This window comes from Rutidosis leptorrhynchoides, chromosome 3 (genome assembly GCF_046630445.1).
Source record: "Rutidosis leptorrhynchoides isolate AG116_Rl617_1_P2 chromosome 3, CSIRO_AGI_Rlap_v1, whole genome shotgun sequence".
Classification (NCBI taxonomy): Eukaryota; Viridiplantae; Streptophyta; class Magnoliopsida; order Asterales; family Asteraceae; genus Rutidosis; species Rutidosis leptorrhynchoides.
In genome coordinates this window covers 448,499,971-448,519,118 of record NC_092335.1, presented here as the reverse complement: position 1 = coordinate 448,519,118, position 19,148 = coordinate 448,499,971, and the positions used below count along the sequence as shown (strand labels likewise).

At 41.4% G+C, this 19,148-nt stretch overlaps 1 protein-coding gene across 1 annotated transcript in view; it reads right to left on the bottom strand.

Moving 5' to 3' along the window:
- Positions 1 to 7,083, bottom strand: part of LOC139902845 (phosphatidylinositol 4-kinase alpha 1-like) — a 28,294-nt gene extending 21,211 nt beyond the window's left edge. The window contains exons 1-3 of the mRNA XM_071885491.1: positions 6,079 to 7,083; positions 5,623 to 5,964; positions 5,384 to 5,548 (exon numbers count right to left, since the gene is read on the bottom strand). Coding sequence (XP_071741592.1) covers positions 5,384 to 5,548; positions 5,623 to 5,964; positions 6,079 to 6,978 — 1,407 coding nt within the window. The 5' untranslated portion in view covers positions 6,979 to 7,083. The remainder of the gene's footprint in view (positions 1 to 5,383; positions 5,549 to 5,622; positions 5,965 to 6,078) is intronic.
- Between the last annotated feature and the right edge of the window lie 12,065 nt (positions 7,084 to 19,148).

The following is a 19,148-nucleotide window of genomic DNA, read 5'->3' as shown; positions in this document are numbered from 1 at the left end:
CAAGAATTGCAAAGTCAAATCCAAGAGTTACTTGACCGTGGTTTCATTCAACCTAGCCATTCACCATGGGGCGCTCCGATTTTGTTCGTTAAGAAGAAAGACGGATCCCTACGAATGTGCATTGATTATCGTGAACTAAACAAATTGACGGTTAAAAAACGATATCCTCTTCCTCGCATCGATGACCTCTTTGATCAACTACAAGGGTCTTGTGTATATTCAAAAATCGATCTCCGTTCGGGGTATCATCAACTAAGGGTTAAGGGGGAAGATGTCTCCAAAACCGCTTTCCGGACTCGTTACGGTAGTTACGAATTCCTTGTCATGCCTTTTGGTCTCACTAACGCTCCGGCGGTGTTCATGGATCTCATGAACCGCGTGTGCAAACCATACCTCGACAAATTCGTTATCGTGTTCATTGACGATATTTTGGTCTATTCTAAAAGCGAAGAGGAACACAAAGAACATCTCCGACTCGTGCTTGAACTCTTGAGAAAAGAACAACTCTATGCCAAGTTCTCCAAGTGTGAATTTTGGTTGAAGGAAGTTCAATTCCTCGGTCACGTCGTAAGTGATCAAGGCATTAAAGTCGATCCCGCAAAGATCGAAGCCATTAGTAAATGGGAGGCTCCTACTACTCCTACTCAAATTCGTCAATTCTTGGGTCTTGCCGGATACTACCGTAAATTCATCAAGGACTTCTCCTTAATCGCTCGTCCTTTAACCGCGTTAACTCACAAGGAACGAAAATTCGTTTGGACATCCGAACAAGAAACCGCATTCCAAATCTTGAAAACTAAGCTAACCACCGCTCCTATCTTGTCACTTCCCAAAGGCAATGATGATTTTGTTGTATATTGCGATGCCTCGAAAAACGGTTATGGGTGTGTGCTAATGCAACGAAAGAAAGTCAATGCTTATGCCTCTCGACAACTCAAGGTTCACGAACGAAACTACACGACACATGATCTTGAACTCGGTGCCGTCATCTTTGCACTTAAGTTATGGAGACACCATCTTCTTGGTACCAAAAGTACCATCTTTACCGATCACAAAAGTCTCCAACATATCTTCGATCAAAAGCAACTAAACATGAGACAACGAAGGTGGATTGAGACCTTGAACGATTATAATTGCGAGTTTCGTTACCACCCCGGGAAGGCAAATGTAGTGGCCGATGCCTTAAGTCGAAAAGAAAGAGCGGTGCCTCTTCGTGTCCGAGCTTTAAACATCACCATTCACTCCAACCTTAATAGCCAAATTCGTGTAGCCCAAGAGGAGGCTCTTAAAGACAACCACATTGGACGTGAACTTTTAAACATCCTCGTCTCTCGATTCGAAGTTAAGGAGAACGGACTTCGATATTACGCCGGAAGAATTTGGGTGCCTAGATATGGCGACTTACGAAACCTCATCCTAGACGAAGCCCACAAATCGCGATACTCGATTCATCCCGGCGCCAATAAGATGTACCATGACCTTAAAGAACAATATTGGTGGCCGAATATCAAAAAGGAAGTTGCTAGATACGTTGCCAAATGTTTGACTTGCGCTAAAGTCAAAGCTGAACACCAAAGACCGTCCGGGTTACTTCAACAACCCGAGATCCCACAATGGAAGTGGGAAAGGATCACGATGGATTTTATCACCAAACTACCGAAAACGTCGGGCGGTTATGATACTATTTGGGTCATTGTTGACCGCCTCACTAAATCCGCGCACTTTCTTGCCATGAAAGAAACCGACAAAATGGAGAAACTTGCACGACTTTACGTTAAGGAGATTGTAGCCCGACACGGTGTACCTTTATCGATTATCTCCGACCGAGATGGTCGTTTCGTCTCTAGATTTTGGCGTACGTTACAAGAAGCGTTGGGGACGCGTTTAGACATGAGTACCGCATATCATCCCCAAACCGATGGGCAAAGTGAACGTACCATACAAACATTGGAGGATATGTTACGGGCTTGCGTTGTTGATTTTGGAAAAGCTTGGGACAAGCACTTACCCCTCGCCGAGTTCTCATATAACAATAGTTATCACGCGAGTATTAAGGCCGCACCTTTTGAAGCATTATATGGCCGAAAATGTCGCTCTCCTCTTTGTTGGGCCGAAGTGGGTGACGTGCAAATTTCCGGGCCCGACCTCATTCACGAAACCACCGAGAAGATTCTTCAAATCCGAGATAGGCTTCGGACGGCCCGGAGTCGTCAAAAATGCTATACCGACAAAAGACGCAAAGACCTCGAATTTCAAGTCGGTGACCGCGTCATGTTAAAAGTCGCACCTTGGAAAGGTGTCATCCGTTTTGGGAAACGTGGGAAACTAAATCCGCGGTACGTTGGTCCTTTCGAAATCTTAGAACGTGTTGGAACCGTTGCGTATCGTTTGGATCTTCCGCCTCAACTAAGCTCCATCCATCCTACTTTTCATGTATCTAACTTGAAGAAATGTCTTGCCGAGCCCGATATCGTCGTTCCTCTCGAGGAACTTACTATTAATGACAAACTTCATTTTGTGGAGGAACCGGTTGAAATTGTGGACTACGTCGAGAAGGAATTGAAACAAAGCCGGATCCCGATTGTCAAGGTCCGTTGGAACGCCAAAAGGGGACCCGAGTTTACTTGGGAAAGAGAAGATCAAATGCGAAGGAAACACCCTCATCTATTCCCGGTTCCGGAAACGTCAGATTCCGAGGAAGAAACAACGACTACTACGCCTACCTAAATTTCGGGACGAAATTTCTTTTAAGGTGTAGGTAATGTAACATCCCGCCTTTTTCCGTCAACTTTTCCGTTTAACTATTTTAAACTCCGTTATATGTTTATAACATCTCCCGTTAATACGCGTTTCAATTATCTTGTTTTAGGTAATTTAACGCACCCGATTGCAACTTGAGGGACTAGTTTCGCCAAGACACCAAAGTGGTGACTAGCCACTTGACTAGTCAACCTCTTCCACCTCATTTCTCCATTTAATTTTCCTTTTCATCTAATACTTCCACCATTTCTTTAATTCCATCAAAAAGCAATTCATCATCCATATTCAATCGATCAAGCTTCGGGCCAAACAAATTACATATTTGAACTCCTCGTGATCTCCTCTTCGATTCCATACCGATTTCATCAAATTTGGGTAACTTTCTAAAATCACTAATTTTATGTGTTCTTGAGTTTTTGAGTTAAAAGGTTGTTAATTAGTGTCTATGGCTCAAGTCTAGTATGATTATGTGTTTTGTATGCTTGTTCTTGCTATTTTGGTGTAACTAGCTCATATTGAAAGAATGCTTGTTTAATCTTGAGTTTTAGGTGTACATATGTTATTTGATGATGAAAATTCATGTTTTAATTGTGTTCCTAACATCACTAGCTTCAAATTGGTATGTAGTTTGACATGGATTAGTTTCATAAGCAAGATTGTTGATTTTATGATTTTGGGTTAGGGTTTGATAAAAGTAAATTGAATATTTGATGCATTAAATGCTTAGCAATGTTAATTGTAAGTGTCTAGTTGTGTTGTATGCTTGATTATCTTCAAAACGGCGTATTACACATGTGCATTAATTTACCGAATCATAATATGGCATTTATGAACTTGGAGTAATAAATGATGAGCATTAATGGTGATTTTGATATAAGTTGTTTGGTTTTGATTGAGTAAATGCGTTTAGTTATTCTCCTTGTCAAATTACCTTTCTCATGTTATATGATATGCGTTTTAAGTGTTTTCGGTGCATGAAATATGTTAAAATGAGTTTTGGTTCGTTACTTAAGTTATTTTTTTTTTTTTTCTGCAATCAGCACTTCCCCAGGTTATGCGCGCCGCGCGTGCACCTGCGCACCGCGCAAATCAGAAAAACCAAATAAATGGTTCCCTTGGTCGAGTTCTGACCTGGTATTGCACATGGGTGCGCGCCGCGCAACCCATTGCGCACCGCGCAAATGGCCCAGGCCAACTTCCTTGTCTTTAAACGCTCCCAAAATGTTTCCCGCTTAACCGTAACTCCGATTAACATGAAACTTGACTATTATGCTCGTATATGACTTCTCATCATGAGAAAATTGTCGGACACCCGACCCGACCTCGTTGACTTTGACTTTGACCAAGTTTGACTTTTAGTCAACCTTAACCAAACGATTATACAATCGTTCTAACATGCTCAACTACTTGTATCTTGCATGAAACTTGACAATTTGATTCACATGCTTTATTAATCGAGTCGTATTGAGCCATAGGACTAACGGAACATCTTTGACCCTTCGTGACTATCGTTATTGATACAACCTATTTGTTTAGGTCAAGACTAGCATTGTTCTTTGCACACGTTACTTGTCGAAGTACTTTTTGTTCGTGCATACAAGGTGAGATCATAGTCCCACTTTTACTTTTTTTTTGAACTTACTTTTGGGATGAGAAAACATAAACGTTCTTTTAAACTAAGTGAACACAAGTACAGGAAAACAAACATTCTACATACGAGTTTGAACACAAATCCTCAATTCGATTATCATTAGTTACACTTGACGGGTGTAAGAGAGAACTTATGTTATATGGCCATATGGGTTTGACAAACCCTCACTTCGGACGGTTCGCTACCGTCTACGGGTGAAATATATTTTCGAGAAACAGTGTATGTTCTAACACTATTATGATGGGGTTCAATGGAAGGAAACGTTAAGCCTTGATAATTGAGTGCTCGTGAATATTAACTTTTAGAATGTATTACTACTTTATTAATGTTGCAAATCTTGTGGTTCGACTTACCTTCATTCACTTACTTATTTAAACCTATGATTTCACCAACGTTTTCGTTGACAGATTCTCTATGTTTTTCTCAGGTCCTTGAACTTAGGTGATACATGCTTCCGCTCATACTTTTTGATACTTGCATTGGATGTCGAGTATACTTGCATACGTGGAGCGTCTTTTTGGCTACTTTAAACTATGTCGCACGTGTTTCATATGAACTATAACTTTTGTTATGTACTTGCCTTGGGAATTACTTTTGTAAACATTGAAACATCCTTTTATGAAATGAATGCGACATATTTTCGGTCAAACTTTGTTATAAATGCTTATAACCATGTAATGGGACCATACGTAGTCGACGCCGTCACTTGACGATTTGTCGGGGTCGCTACAGAACTTTCCAACAACGTTATGGACAATTGACTAAAAGTAGGAAAAGGATTTGAGTTACATAAAGCCGAGGACAGAAAAATGGAACTACACTGGAGAAAAATGAGATTTATAGTTCAGAAAGTTCTTCTTAAGGCCTAAAGTTGCAAAGGTTGTTAACAGTTAAACTTTCTTCACAGGGTCATTAATACAATGTAACAGGCACAGTTTGGTGACAAGAACATAGAATAAAAATAAAACTAACCTCTTCCTCATAGTCATTGCGATCACGTACAATTTTGGCCAATCCTGTAATAAATGTATTATTCACCAGAGCTGAGTCCTTAGTCCATCCATATTCAACAATTTCACAGCATGTTTTCAAGACACTTTCAAACATTGACCCCTGGCTACTTCCCCAAGTATCAGCCTACCAAATAAATTTATACATTAAGCATTTAAAAAACTAAACTAATATACACAACCTAACCAGATGATACATACTTGACGACATGTAGATATCACAAGCAACTTGAACCGTATGAACAGAACTGGAAGTAAATGACCTCCACGGGTAACAGCAATTTTCGATATCCCATCAAGCAAGGAACTGAAAAGATCTTCACAAATTCGCAGCTTACGCCACACTGAATAAACACAAGCTTCAGCAGCTTCTACCAACAGAGCCAAAGCTCCATACAACAATTTCTTTGACGATTTCCCATCCGAATCAAGGGACACAATACCTACAACATATAACTTAACTGCCGCTTTGTAAACAGAAAGTTTGGTATTAATTCTAGTTTTCAGTGATGCCCCCTGCTCCGTCCAATCACGCTTCCTTATCTGCCCAACCAATAGAAATTCACAAATTATCTCCAATAGTTCCAGTTGTTTTTGCAATGTCAATGAACTACATACAAAATATAGCACACTCCCTTACATTAACACAAACCTTACCTTTAGAAAGGATGAAATTGATTTGAGTTGATCCTTTGTAATTATGTGAACCTGTTCCAAAAGCTTGGGATCAATCTGCCCTTTTTCAAGAATATGTCCAATTAACTTAAAAACAATCTCCTGTTTCTCAAGATTTTCCACCAACTCATCTTCAAAGTAAGAAACCCCTTTCCTATCACTACCTGCAGGAGTCCCAATCGTAGGCCAAGCACTACCGTTCCCCCCATTCGTAACAACACCCTTCGAATTCGCATCATCAATACCACCACTAGAAGAACTAGACGCAGCAGCATTACCAACGCTAATGGGCGAACTCTGCGATGAAGAATTCGAGCCCATCATTCCTTTCGGCGAACTACTACTTAAAATTCCAGAATCCATTCCATCAAGTAAACACGAAACCAGCTTATTTCCGTCTGACGGTACAACAGACGGAAAACTCACAGACACAGCACTTAAAAAAGCTTTAGTAATAACCAAATCACCACACTTATCATTAACAGCAGCAAACACAATATCTCCAAAACACCTTGCCACGTCAGATTCAAAATCCGGATACAATTCACTAGCTCTACAAACATATCCAAACAATTCAGTATAAAACATAGCAATCGAAGCATTACCGAATCCTTTCGGCCAAAATGATTGATCAAATGAAGCTGGAATTGCTTGTATGAAGTCAAGTACAATCGTTCGAGGACGTGAATCGTTGTAATTATCGCATTTGGCTATGAATCGAGCTGTTATAAGGATCGCATTGAGCTGAGACCGAGTAATTTTCGGAGATCCGGATTGGAGTGAGTCCGATTGAGGACATCGGTTGCATATCCAAGCGATTTTGTCAGGAAATTGGCTGGGGTTTTGTGCGATCAAATCGCAAAGTTCCGTCAATGCTTCCATTGGTAACTGATAGATCAAATGGAAGAAAATGAAATTGAAAGAATTAGAGCTTCATAGTGAATTCTAGGGTTTAATTATCGGAATTGAGACACGAATTTGGGGGAAAACAATGAGTTCGTTGAAAACCCTTGAATATAACTTTGTCTCTCTTCGTTTACTACTTTTTTCCCGATTTTAATCTTTTCACTGAATGCGAGTACCACAGTCTAGTAGGGTAAATTTTGGGGTGTTGTAGCGATATGCCGATATCCATATGTCTAAAGTTAAAAAAACTATGTACTACAAGACGACAATTTTAATACACATGTTTAGAAGAATGTTTTTTTTTTTTTTTTTTTTTTTTAGCGGCGATTTTTTTGACATCAATAGATCATTTCTTTCAACGGCCCTCATCATTTGCATGTAACACACACAACCCGATCGACGGTACCCGGGAACACATCCATTCGGGCAGTGGTTCCGGGTAGGGGTCCGTGAACGAATCCGGTAAAACCTCCCTATAGGGTCAATATATACCACCATTATTGGTGTTCAATTGATTTAAAGAAAATCATGTCATCCCTAAGGATCGAACCCATGACCTCTCCCTATCCCATGACACAAAGTACATGGGGAGAACCCTTGGGCTATGCCCGCAAGTTCTTAGAAGAATGTTAAATTAAACGTATGGTAAATTTTGGGCATAGGAAGATTTGTAGGTTTGGTGGATGCCTTTAGATGGGTAGTTTATCCCGACTACCATGCTATTGTACTTATGTCAAATAGTTGTTTTATATTTTGGGTCAAAATAACATCTTTTGTTGTGTAACGAATCGTTGATACTCAATGGATGTATGAATGTTGTTAAGTGTATTTGAGGTGTTGGTTTGATGTAAATTTCAAAGGTAAAGAGGTTGCAATTGAATGGTGAATGTTGAGGTCGATTTGGGCTGATTATAATGCGTCGAAATAGCAAAAAAGAAGCTGAAAACAGGTACTGAGCAAGTGTGTGTCGCGCACTATAGAGTAAAAGTGCAAAAAGAGATTTCATATTATAGCCGCGTCGTGGACTTTTTTGCTCGTCGGGCGCTATAACTGCCCCCTAAATGTTTTTTCAGTCTTGAGTCGTGGTCGTTTCGGACAATTCATGGAGATGAGTGCAACATGGGTGAGCGGTGTTTGAGTTACAGTCCCAACCGTTGCGAATTGCAGTTGAGTTTGGTTTGAGATGGTTGTCTCCATGAGGTGACCCCAGGTGGTACGTGATTAGAATCAACCATGGTGTCATTTTCGTACTTTTTCTAAACAAAGTATGTATTTGTGTGAGTCCCACAGATGGCGCCAATTGTTTGTACACTTTCTGACGAGCCTTATTGAAGAGATAAGTTTTTGTAGTTCTAATCACGGAGGTAGTTAATTAGGGTGAACATAAAGGGTTTATGCTCTTATTGGCGGTTCCCCGAATGTAGCAAGACGTGTCTTGCTTTACGCCATCAAGAGATAATGTGGAGTATGTATGTGTAACATACGAGTGAAGTGATCGTGTAATGAGAACATAAAGGGTTTATGCTCTTGTTGGTGGTTCTCCGAAGGTAGCAAGATATGTCTTGTTTTGCGCTACTAAGAGATAATGTGGAGTATCTGTGTGTAACATATGAGTGAAGTGATAGTGTAATGAAAACATAAAGGGATTATAGCTTATGCCTCCATAACTATAGAAGGGCAATACCACCTTTTGAGGCATAGCTAGTTGACCATTCATTTTGAAAATATTAGTTGACTTTTCCAAAATGAGTTCATACAAAGGGAAAACAAAGTTATTCATTTACTTAGTTTTATTTGTGGGCAACTGAGCTATGAATAGTTTTCTTACCTTGACTTTTATTTGACGAGATTATGAGATGCTTCAATGTCTTTGGATAAGTATAAAGGTCTCTGCGACCCATCTGTTCGACATTTGCTTCGCGAGTCATCGTATATGAAGCGGCCATTAATATGTCAAAGGTGTGGTACACTATCAACGGTGATGTTAAAAAGCTTGGGTAATATAAACTAGTGTTGGAAGTGTTGAGAGCAAACAAGGTGATGTTATTTTACTTAGTGTTGTGTATAATGAGAAATGAATTTTTTTTTTTTGTTACGTAAAATGATATGAACTAAATGCACGAATATCGTAAGATTTTGTTAAGTGTAATTACTTTTGATACTTAGATGTTAATGTAGATATCATAATATTACTAGTTTTTTGGCCGCGCTTTCGCTGCGGGTTGGTTTCGAAGAGGAAAAAAAAAGGTACTTTAGCTACAGTAGCGGTTATTCGGGTCGGGTTGGTGTAGTGGGTCAGGAGATCCGGATGGTATTGAGTTAGTGGATTGGGGGGTGTTGGGCAAATCATGTTTTGAAAAGAAAAAAAAAAAAAGAGTTACTATTAACGCATGGTGTCAACCAATCATAGGTTGACACCATTTACCACAATTAAATATATGTATAATTAGAGTTTGATTTTGTGTTGAGAAACTAATATATTTAAAAAATGACGTGTTAGTTTTTTTTTTTTTTTTTTTTTTTTGAAAAGCCAAATTTCATTATAGTAAAAGATGATACAAAGCAAAGCATGTGAGAAACATGCTTGTTACAGGAAATCTAATACTAGACTACTATGGATCGAAACAGATCGGGGAAAATGGAAAAAATAAACAGGAAAACAGATGAATTGCTGTCTAAATGAGTTATCCATGGTCTTCAAAGATGCCAGGGTTGATCAGCCATTTGCTCCAATCTAACGCTTTTTTCTTTGATCTTCTCGAAATCCACTCGAACGACTTTATTTGGACTTCGTTGAGGGTCATGGGGCCGTTTCCTTTTTTTCTTTGGAATAGAATGAGGTTTCTATTGCGCCAAATCAAATACCCGCACACCCATTCAATTGCTTGCCATAGTGTGGAGGTTTTGTTGGGGTGTGTTGAATCGATAACCCCATGGAAGAGTTCTTCGAGCTGCGAGTAAACAGGACGTCGGAGGTTCCACCATCGAAAGACACGAAGCCATAGGTCTTTCGCAAATGGGCAGTGGATGAAAACGTGCTCAACGGTTTCCACATCATTGTCACATACCGGACAACGCACTGAATCAAGGTCTACGCCCCTTTTGTCTAGTTCAACTCTCACCGGGATACGTCGTTGTTTGACCCACCAAATGAAAACTCCTATTTTTTGTGGAATGATCGGAAGTCGAACTGTTTCTGTTTGTGGAGATGCATTTTGTGAAAGCTTGTCGTCAATTAATTTCGAGAGGATACACGTTGAGAATTCTCCATTCGGTTGTAGATTCCACTTCCAACTGTCTTTTTCCCCAGTACCGAAAGCAAAGCTTTGTAGCAGGTTCGTGAGTTCATTGTACTCCGTTTGCGTCCTACATGTCGGTTCTCTTATCCAATTCCAACTGAGGCGAATTCCTGTTTCGTGTTTGTTGACCCGATTCATGACCAGCGCCTCCTTTTCACTTTCTAACCTGTATAATCTTTTAAATTTCTCCTTGAGGATAAAGCCATTGAGCCACCTGTCTGACCAAAAACATGCGGAATCTCCTTTGCACAGTACCCTTTCGAATGAATTAGTAAAATCGATATTCAAGTTATTGATACAGTAACCAGCTTTTCGGATGTTGTTCCAAGTAACACCCCATCCCGAATTATTTTGGAGAGTTAAAACCAAACCTCCATCCCGCCCGTATATGCTTGTGATTATTTTGACCCAAAAAGCATTCTTTTCGTTTTGAAATCGCCACCACCATTTTCCTAAAAGAGCCATGTTTTTTGCTTTAAGAGACCCGATATTTAACCCCCCGCCCTCATAAGGAAGTAGAATGGTATCCCATTTGACCCAAGATATTTTTGTGTTATCACCCGTCCCGCCCCAAAAAAAATTTCGACGCAAACCTTCGAGCATGTTGATGACGCACGTTGGAGCACGGAATAGGGAGAAGGCGTATAATGGAAGGCTACTGAGGACCGATTTGATGAGGGTTAGACGACCTCCAAATGACATCATTTTCGCTTTCCAATCTCCTAGTCTTGAATGGATTTTTTCAATAAAAGGTTCCCAATCTCGAATGTTGTTCATCTTCTTCCCGATAGGCAACCCGAGATACGAGAAAGGAAGGCAACCCACTTGGCATCCATAGGAGTTTGCCATATCTTCGACTATGGATTTTTGAACCCAAATCCCATATAAACAACTTTTTGAAACATTCACTTTTAACCCCGAATAGATTTCAAAGCATTTTAGTATATTTAGTGCATTTCGGACGTTTCTTTTGCCCCATTCTCCAAATATTATAGTGTCATCGGCGTATTGAAGGTGTGATACAACTATCTTATCTTTGCCGACTTCTATTCCCTTGAAGAGGCTGTTTTGAATGGCTCGCTTAATAAGAACATTTAATCCCTCCGCCACAATAATGAATAGATATGGGGAGAGAGGGTCGCCTTGTCTTACGCCTTTTTGTACCATGAATTCCTCGGTGGGAGACTGTTGGTCCCTTAATAACAACAGGAGTATTGTAGAGGGGGGGTGAATACAATTCTTTTCTTAATCAACTAGTCAGTTAATCACGTTTAGTATTCTGTAGTAAATAATATAGAGTCACAGGTAATTTTCAACTGTTATTCTTTATTGATTAAATCAGAAAGAATCACAACTATCCTTGGCGGAAATGATAGTTGGTTGATACAGATTACCTAGATTATAGCTAAGAGACAAACTAAAGCTATTACACGGTTTGGACTCTAACAAATAAACCCACACCACTACTTTTTACAATAGTGGATACTACAATATATATAGTAGTTCTATTAACTGTGTAATTAGTCTATTGTCCACTAGTACATTGGATGCTTTGTACTTGTGGGGACAATTGTGTCAGAAGGCGTGCTTTCCTTCTTTCCTCTTAGGTAGCTATTTGCTGGAACACACCCATTCGGTTTGGCACTACCATTTGATTTAAACAAATGGAATGTTGTGTTCCCTAGGTATGATTAAAGTATAACACATGTCTGCACATGCGTTCCACTTCTGCATTCCCACGTGGTCTTGTAAGGTCACTTGTCAGCCGCCGACTCCTGTCCTTTTCTGTTCAACTTTGTCTTCGACTTCTGTTGAATAGTGCGTTGATGTAGACCACTCTGGGAAACTACCATGCTTGTAATGGAGCATGGCTGTCTTGTGTTGTATGCTAATATCCAGACTTACTGGTCCTTCATATGCTGAGTCACTTGATATTCTTGATTTGCTGGGTGCACATCCTGTGCTGATTCGAAGAATACATATCTACCTTGTGCTGATAGACTAGGCAGCATACTAAACACTCGACACAGCTATATTAGCTGACTATACATAAACAAACGTGTGCTGGCTGCACATAACACTTTAGTGCAAATAAATATTGTTTTGTCATAATTAAATCCTTAATTATTTTGGGGACTCAACAATCTCCCCCTATTTGATGATGACAAAACCTATGACTTGAAGAGAAAACACTAAAGCCAGCACTTAGGGACCTAGAGAGAGTAGACAGTAAATTCGTCCCTTTAAGTTTGTTTTGGGATCTTTTGATGAGTTATCTATATCTTATAATTTGATATGATTTTGAAGATAAACTTACTTTACTTACATTACATCAGATATATACAATAATTACAAGATAATTAAAAAAAATAAACAGTAAATTACAAAGATACAAGTTAAGCACATAGGAGACTATCTATCTTTATCCCTTTCTTCATCAGATAGCTCCTCTTGTTTAATCTTCCAGGCTTCAGGGAACAGGAGAGGTAATTCAGCAGGGTCAAAAACAGGGATGGAAGGAGGTAGAACAATTCGGCTACTCCCAGTTGGTCCTTCACCAGTAGGTTGCTTCCTTTTAGGCTTTTGAGCAAGAAATTCATCAACATCAACTACTGGTGCATTCCCAAACTTAGTTGCCTTCTTGAACAGCTGTTGGAGTTCAGTCTTAAGAGCACTCTTGATAGCACTCTCACCTTTACCAATGAAATACTCCAAGATTTCTATCCATTCACTGAATCCAAGAGTTCTCAAGTCATCAAAACTAATCCTTTCTTGAACATTGTTCTCCCTGACAACATTAAAAGCCCTTTTTGTCCCCCTGTTTACCTTGATAATTCTGCAGGGATTAGATCTTCTATTCATCACATTACCATACCTGCTCTTATAGTAAGTATCAGGAAACTCAATATTGTGATCAGGTACTACAGGAGCAGTGGTAGGTACTTCCTTAGCAGTTTCTATCTTATCAAAAACCTTATCCTGTTCTTTGACAATGGCTCTGGCTAGTTTGAGGGACTCAGCCTGTTGCTTTCTGTCAGCAGCCAATCTGTCTTCAATATCCTGAAGCCTTGAACGTTCAGCAAGTTCAGCATCAGCAGCTTCTCTGGCTTCCCTTTCAGCAGCTAAACCCATCAGATAATCATCATATGAAATGTTCAGGGATCTTACTGCTTCAACCATCTTTCTACCCTCTTCAGTACTAAGGGCAGCACAATACTCCCTTATATCCATACCCATCTGGAGAGCATCTTCAAAATGAATTCTTTCATCAGTAGTGGAGAGCCTGAGACCACTGTTATTCAAGTACACCCTAATGTCAACGCCAAAGTTTAGTGCAGCAATATAGTGTGGCTGATCAAGAGGGTGATGCAGCAGCCTGACTTGACGAATTCTTTCATTAAGTTCAATTTGTCTTTGTTCAAGCAACTCTGGAACAGTGATCTGAAGTCTGTAGGCATCTCTTTCATCTGGATTCATTTTTCTGATGTTTGGCTCACCATGGGTTACTGAGTCATCTTCCCAAGTGATATGTTTGTCATGAACCCTTGGGGAAGATGGAGGATACATAGATGATTCATAGCTGCCAGATGAACTAACTGGATGCTGATTGACCCGGTTATCCTGTGTTCTGTCAAAGTAAACTTGAATCTGGGGAGGAAGAGGAGATAGAACAAATGTTTGGCCATCTCTTCCCCAGACTGTGAAGTGAGCAGGATCAACCGTTTCATCACCTACTTGTTTAGCACCCAGCTCAACCGACTTTGCTGGGTCTTCAACACTTGTACTACCCAGCAGCACACTTCTGGCTGGGTCTTCTATCACAGCACTCCTTGCTGTGTCTTCAATGCCAGCTGACTGATTAGTATCAGCTGGCTCAACCACATCAGTACCTTCATCAGCTGCCTCGAATAGGGGTCCTTTCCTCAGGGGCTGATTGTCCCTAGGAGCAGATTTCACCCTGTATTTGTCAATAGGCATGGGTTCAGCTGATGGTTCTTGTGTTGGTACTGGTTGAATAGGAGGCAGGTAAGGAACAATAGCAAGATGCTCCCCCTGTCTAATAACATCATCATCACTAAGGATGATTGTTTCTGCTGGCTGTTTTTGTTGTGTAGCTGGCTGAGCAGCAGATGCTGGTTGAGGAGTAGAGCTGGGTTCTAACATAGCATCAACCCATTTCATGAAAATATCAGCTCTAACTCCACCAGTTGACCCAGTAGAATCAAGGTAATCCTTCATCTCAGCAGGAGTCATGTTCCTGATTCTTTCTGCTCTCTGTGCATACAGCTTTGCCCTCTGTTTGTCGAATTTGACCATGAACTTGGCATTTCTTTTTCTTGCCTCTTTTCTGTGTTTATCAAAGGCAGTCAGGTCATCATCGACTTCCAATGCTTTTGGACTCAGCCATCTTCTGTGCATAATCTTACGACGTTTAAGATCAGCAAAGGCCTCGAACTTGGCATTGAAGGCATCATCTAGTTTCTGCTGTCGCTTTTGATGTCTCTCTAACTTCCTCTTCATTTTACGTTCAATAGATTGAGACAGCACAAAAGCTTCAGCTACAGCCATATCAGAAACATCACTGGGCTTACTGCCAGAACCAATATCATCCACTGGTGTGGCAGACACACTGGGTTGAGTACCACCAGTTGCCTGTGCACCACCAGCTTCAGTATGAGCGTTGCTGGGCTTAGGGCCAGTGTCTTGACCATCACCATCACCATCTCCATCTCTCCTGGGTTGTTTATGAGCCTTTTCATGTTCATGCTCCCCCTCAGACTGTTTTCTCTTTTTAGATTTCTTTTGAGACTTTTTCTCCCCCTTTTTGTCATCAGCACGGACAGTAATAGAAGGGGAGACAGTAGCATCAAGATCACTGTCTGACTGAGGAGCAGAGAAGGCAAAATTGTTCCACTCAGCAACCTCTGGAGTAAGATGGGCACCAGGATCCACACCAAATTGTCGTAGCAGAAGATTGGAGGATCTAACTTCATTCCTTGCTACACCCATAGCCATTTGTTCAACGATGGCCCGAACATCACCTTGCAAAGCAGCCAGTCGTTGCATGTTTTCAACCATCTGAACATAGGCAGCAGCAGGAATCATGTTAGCCATTTGGGCTTCCTGCGATTCCAATCTCTCGTGTAACACCCTGTTCTCCTCATTTAAGAAAGTATTTCTGCGGTTAGCAGCATCCAAATCAGCTTGGAGTCGGGTGATATTTTCACAGTATTCATTGTGAGAGATAATTCGCCTTTGAAGCTCCTCTTCATCTTCATGGTGCTTTGTGATTGCTTCGACTGCCACATCAGCAAAAGCACACACCTGCTGGAGTTTAAGATCAATAGGAGTTGTAACAGCCTCTCCAGCAGATCTGACAGCAGCAGAGACACTATCAACAATAGCTCTGCGAATAGTTTCCTCCAAATTTGGTGTGATCCCTTGCAGTGTCTTATAGACAGCAAAGGTGGAAATATCAGCAACCTCATCTGCATTGAACTTTAAGTATGCAGAGGTTGAAGGTTGGTCAGCACAAGCTAACAGAGGAGTATCACCGTGGGGTGGTGGAGATGGAAGGTCAGGAGCTGACTCATCATCATGATCACCATCGTTTTTACCTTCGCCCGAAGGCTTAGAACCACTGATATCCTTGTCAGCATTACTATCAGCATTGTCATCAGTAAGATCCACTGGTTTGTCTTTGGAACCAGTCACGTTATCATGAGTGACTGGTTCGCCCTTACCAGTACCTTCATCAGCATCCTCATCAGAAGAAGATGAGGAGGAAGAAGCTGAGGAAGAAGAAGGTACTGGCGAATCAGGGACATTTTGCATAACACACTTACCAGTAGCAGGATCGATGACAAACTTGAGAGGCCTCCATGTACCAGGAAATGGCGAAGCAGCTGGAGCCATACCAAAAACATGATAGTAAGGCTGTTCATTGATTTGCTCCAGCAGGGCTATCCTCTCATAAATTTCTTCTCTAGCTGGTCTATCAAGCTGAGATAATAGCTCAACCATCTCTTCACGAGGTAATCTGCTGGCTGAGACTATCGCAGATTCGGGATCAAGGGTCAGCTGATCGACCAGCATAGCAATCTTGGGAGAAATCGAAGCTCCCTTGAAAATGAAGTTAGGAACAACTTCATCTGGATCTGGTACCTGCACAACATATGGCTTTGTTTCCTCAGTAACAGAAGCCTTAGTCGAATCAATCGTTGTGTCAGCAGAGGTACCAGCATCCTTAACATCAGCAACCTCAGCGGTTGGCTCAGTAGCAACCAAAATCGGACCAGTAGGATGACGAACTGCCGATTCTGTAAGAACTTGACGTTCCATAGAAGAAGAATCAGAAGAATCAGCAGGCTCATCAGGCATTAATGCAGGGTCCACTCTTGGCTGGGTGACAGGTTCATCAAGAAGAACATCCTTGACAATATTGTCAATAACCTTCTCAAGAACAGGAGGTTCTTCCATGATAACATCTTCCACACCAGCAGCAGCAGAATCAACAGTACTAGCATCAGCACCACCAGTAACAGAATCAGTGGCACCAACACCAGTAGCAGAGGCAGCAATATCACCAGTAGGAATAACAACATCTTTATTTTGCTCCCCCTCTGCCTGTTCATCTACCCTGCTAAGAACTGAAACAATAGAACAAGTTATGTTAGCAACTGTAGAACCAAATAAATTTGACTCAACAATTGCATCTGTTTTTGGTCTCTGGGGACAGACTTTTGATTTGGTCAGCCCTTCGAATGAGACAGAAGAAGGTGTCTGTAAGTACAGCGGTGACTCTGCTGACTCATTGGCAACACATGTTGACCCAGATAGTGTAAGAGATCTGGCTGGTAATGATGTAGGAGTGCGACTCTTAACAGTATCCGAGTAACATACTGGCTGTGCAGTCACCTGAGCTGGTTCAACACGATGAAGACCCAGCTCAAGCCTGCTTTGGGGGTCAGTTATGTTCTCTGCTGGTTGTACTGTCAGCAGAGAGTATTGCAATAAGTTCATTTCAGAAAAATGTGGAAGTGCCTGGTTAGACGAGTATGGGTTGCTACTCTTCTTGACACAAGTTTTAAAACCAGTCAGCTTGGGAGCCAGGGTTATACCGTTAACTCCCTCAACATTTTTCAAGTCAGCAGTTAAAAATATTTCAATTAAGTTAGATTGTTCTGCTGTTTGGTCTAGAAACGCACCAGGTTCCATAGCTACATCCTTTGCAGGAGCAGCAGCTGAGACTGGTGCAATCTCCCCTGTGGTTCGCTTGGAGCCAGCTTTAGCACGCTTAGGTTTGCCTGTTACCAAGAAATAGATGAGCAACGGATTCCAACACTAGAAATGGGTAGTCAGTATATAAGACTAGGGCTGTTCTTTATGATTAGAGAGCACTAGATTCTAATACAACTACTGCTTTACCAGTATATGAGACGGTGGCTGTACTAGTTGAGGTAGCTGGCTGCTTCCTTCGCGTTGCTGGCTTTCGCTGAGGACCCTCCCCCTCAGCTGGTGCAGAACCAGAGGCAGTCGATTGGGTGGCTCCACGACGAGCAGCAAGATACTCGTTCATTGCTGGTGTCAACTCAGCATATGGAGCAGCAGGTACATCCTTTGGCATACCCCCTTGTTTTACTGGGACCTCAAATGATTGATCAGCAATTTGCTGATAAGCTTCACCCAGTTCACTTTCAAATACCAGGCTTAAGAATCGTGGAAATGGAATCAAGTTGGTTCTTACTCTAGCAGTCACCATTTCCCTTAGCCTCAAATAAATTTCAAGGGCGTAATCGATGTTCCTGTTGAACAACAACCCATGACCAAGCTTGAGCTCAAAATCTGAGCATTGGTCAAAGCTACCTGACTTTTGACTCATGCACTGAGTCATCAACCCAAAGAAGTAGTACCACAGAGGTGGCATATGCTTTCTCAACGGTGTATGTGCCACTGGTCCAGCAAACCCAATGGTCTCCAACACCTCCCTTCTTAATTCGTCACTAGTAGGTGAAGCAACAAATGGTCCACCGGGCAATTGAAGAGCACGTCTAATAGCTTCGACGGTGACAGAGCAATTTAGGGTTTCAGTCACCATGCCACGAATACATGGAACGTTGCCGGGAGTGGTGGCAACAGTGGCAGTATACCAAAATCGTGCCAAACAGGCAGCATAGAATCGGGAAGGTACACCGGTGATGGCTCTTGCCAGAGGTGATTGACGGATGTATTCGATGAGGGCCTCATACCCTTTGTTAACCTTCGATTTGGGAATAGAGAGGGCATGTGCAGCATTGCCTCTAGATAGGCGAATCAGTGAGTGATCAGGTGCATTGGGAGCCCTAATCAGGTTGGGGTGGAGATTGAACAGTGGTCCTTGAACGACGTGTTCTTGAACCACCGGTTCCTCCGCTGCCGGTGCCGGTTGTGGGGCAGGTTGTGGTTGCTGTTGTGGTTCGATTGATTGAGGTTGTTGTTGCTGTTGTTCCTCTTGCTGGCTTGCAGCACGTGGTGATTGCTGTTGTTGTTCTGCCATTGATGAGTGTAGGATGAAGATTTGAAGATTGAAAAGATTTTGAGAGTAAAAGTGTGTGTATTTTGAAAAATGAATAACCGAAGGTTATTTTGTAAGATGAAACACACTTTTATCCGTTGTGAGTGGGTGAAAAAGTGCAGGAGAGAGAAAATGACTGTCATCTGCAGGCGCGTGGGCAGATGTGACGACTGGCACGTTTTCAAAGGGAGACAGACGGTTGACATGACATTTATACGGCTTAAACACTCATTACTCCCATACTGCATTAAATGCATCAGATTTCATTTCAAACAAATTGATTTAAAATCTCA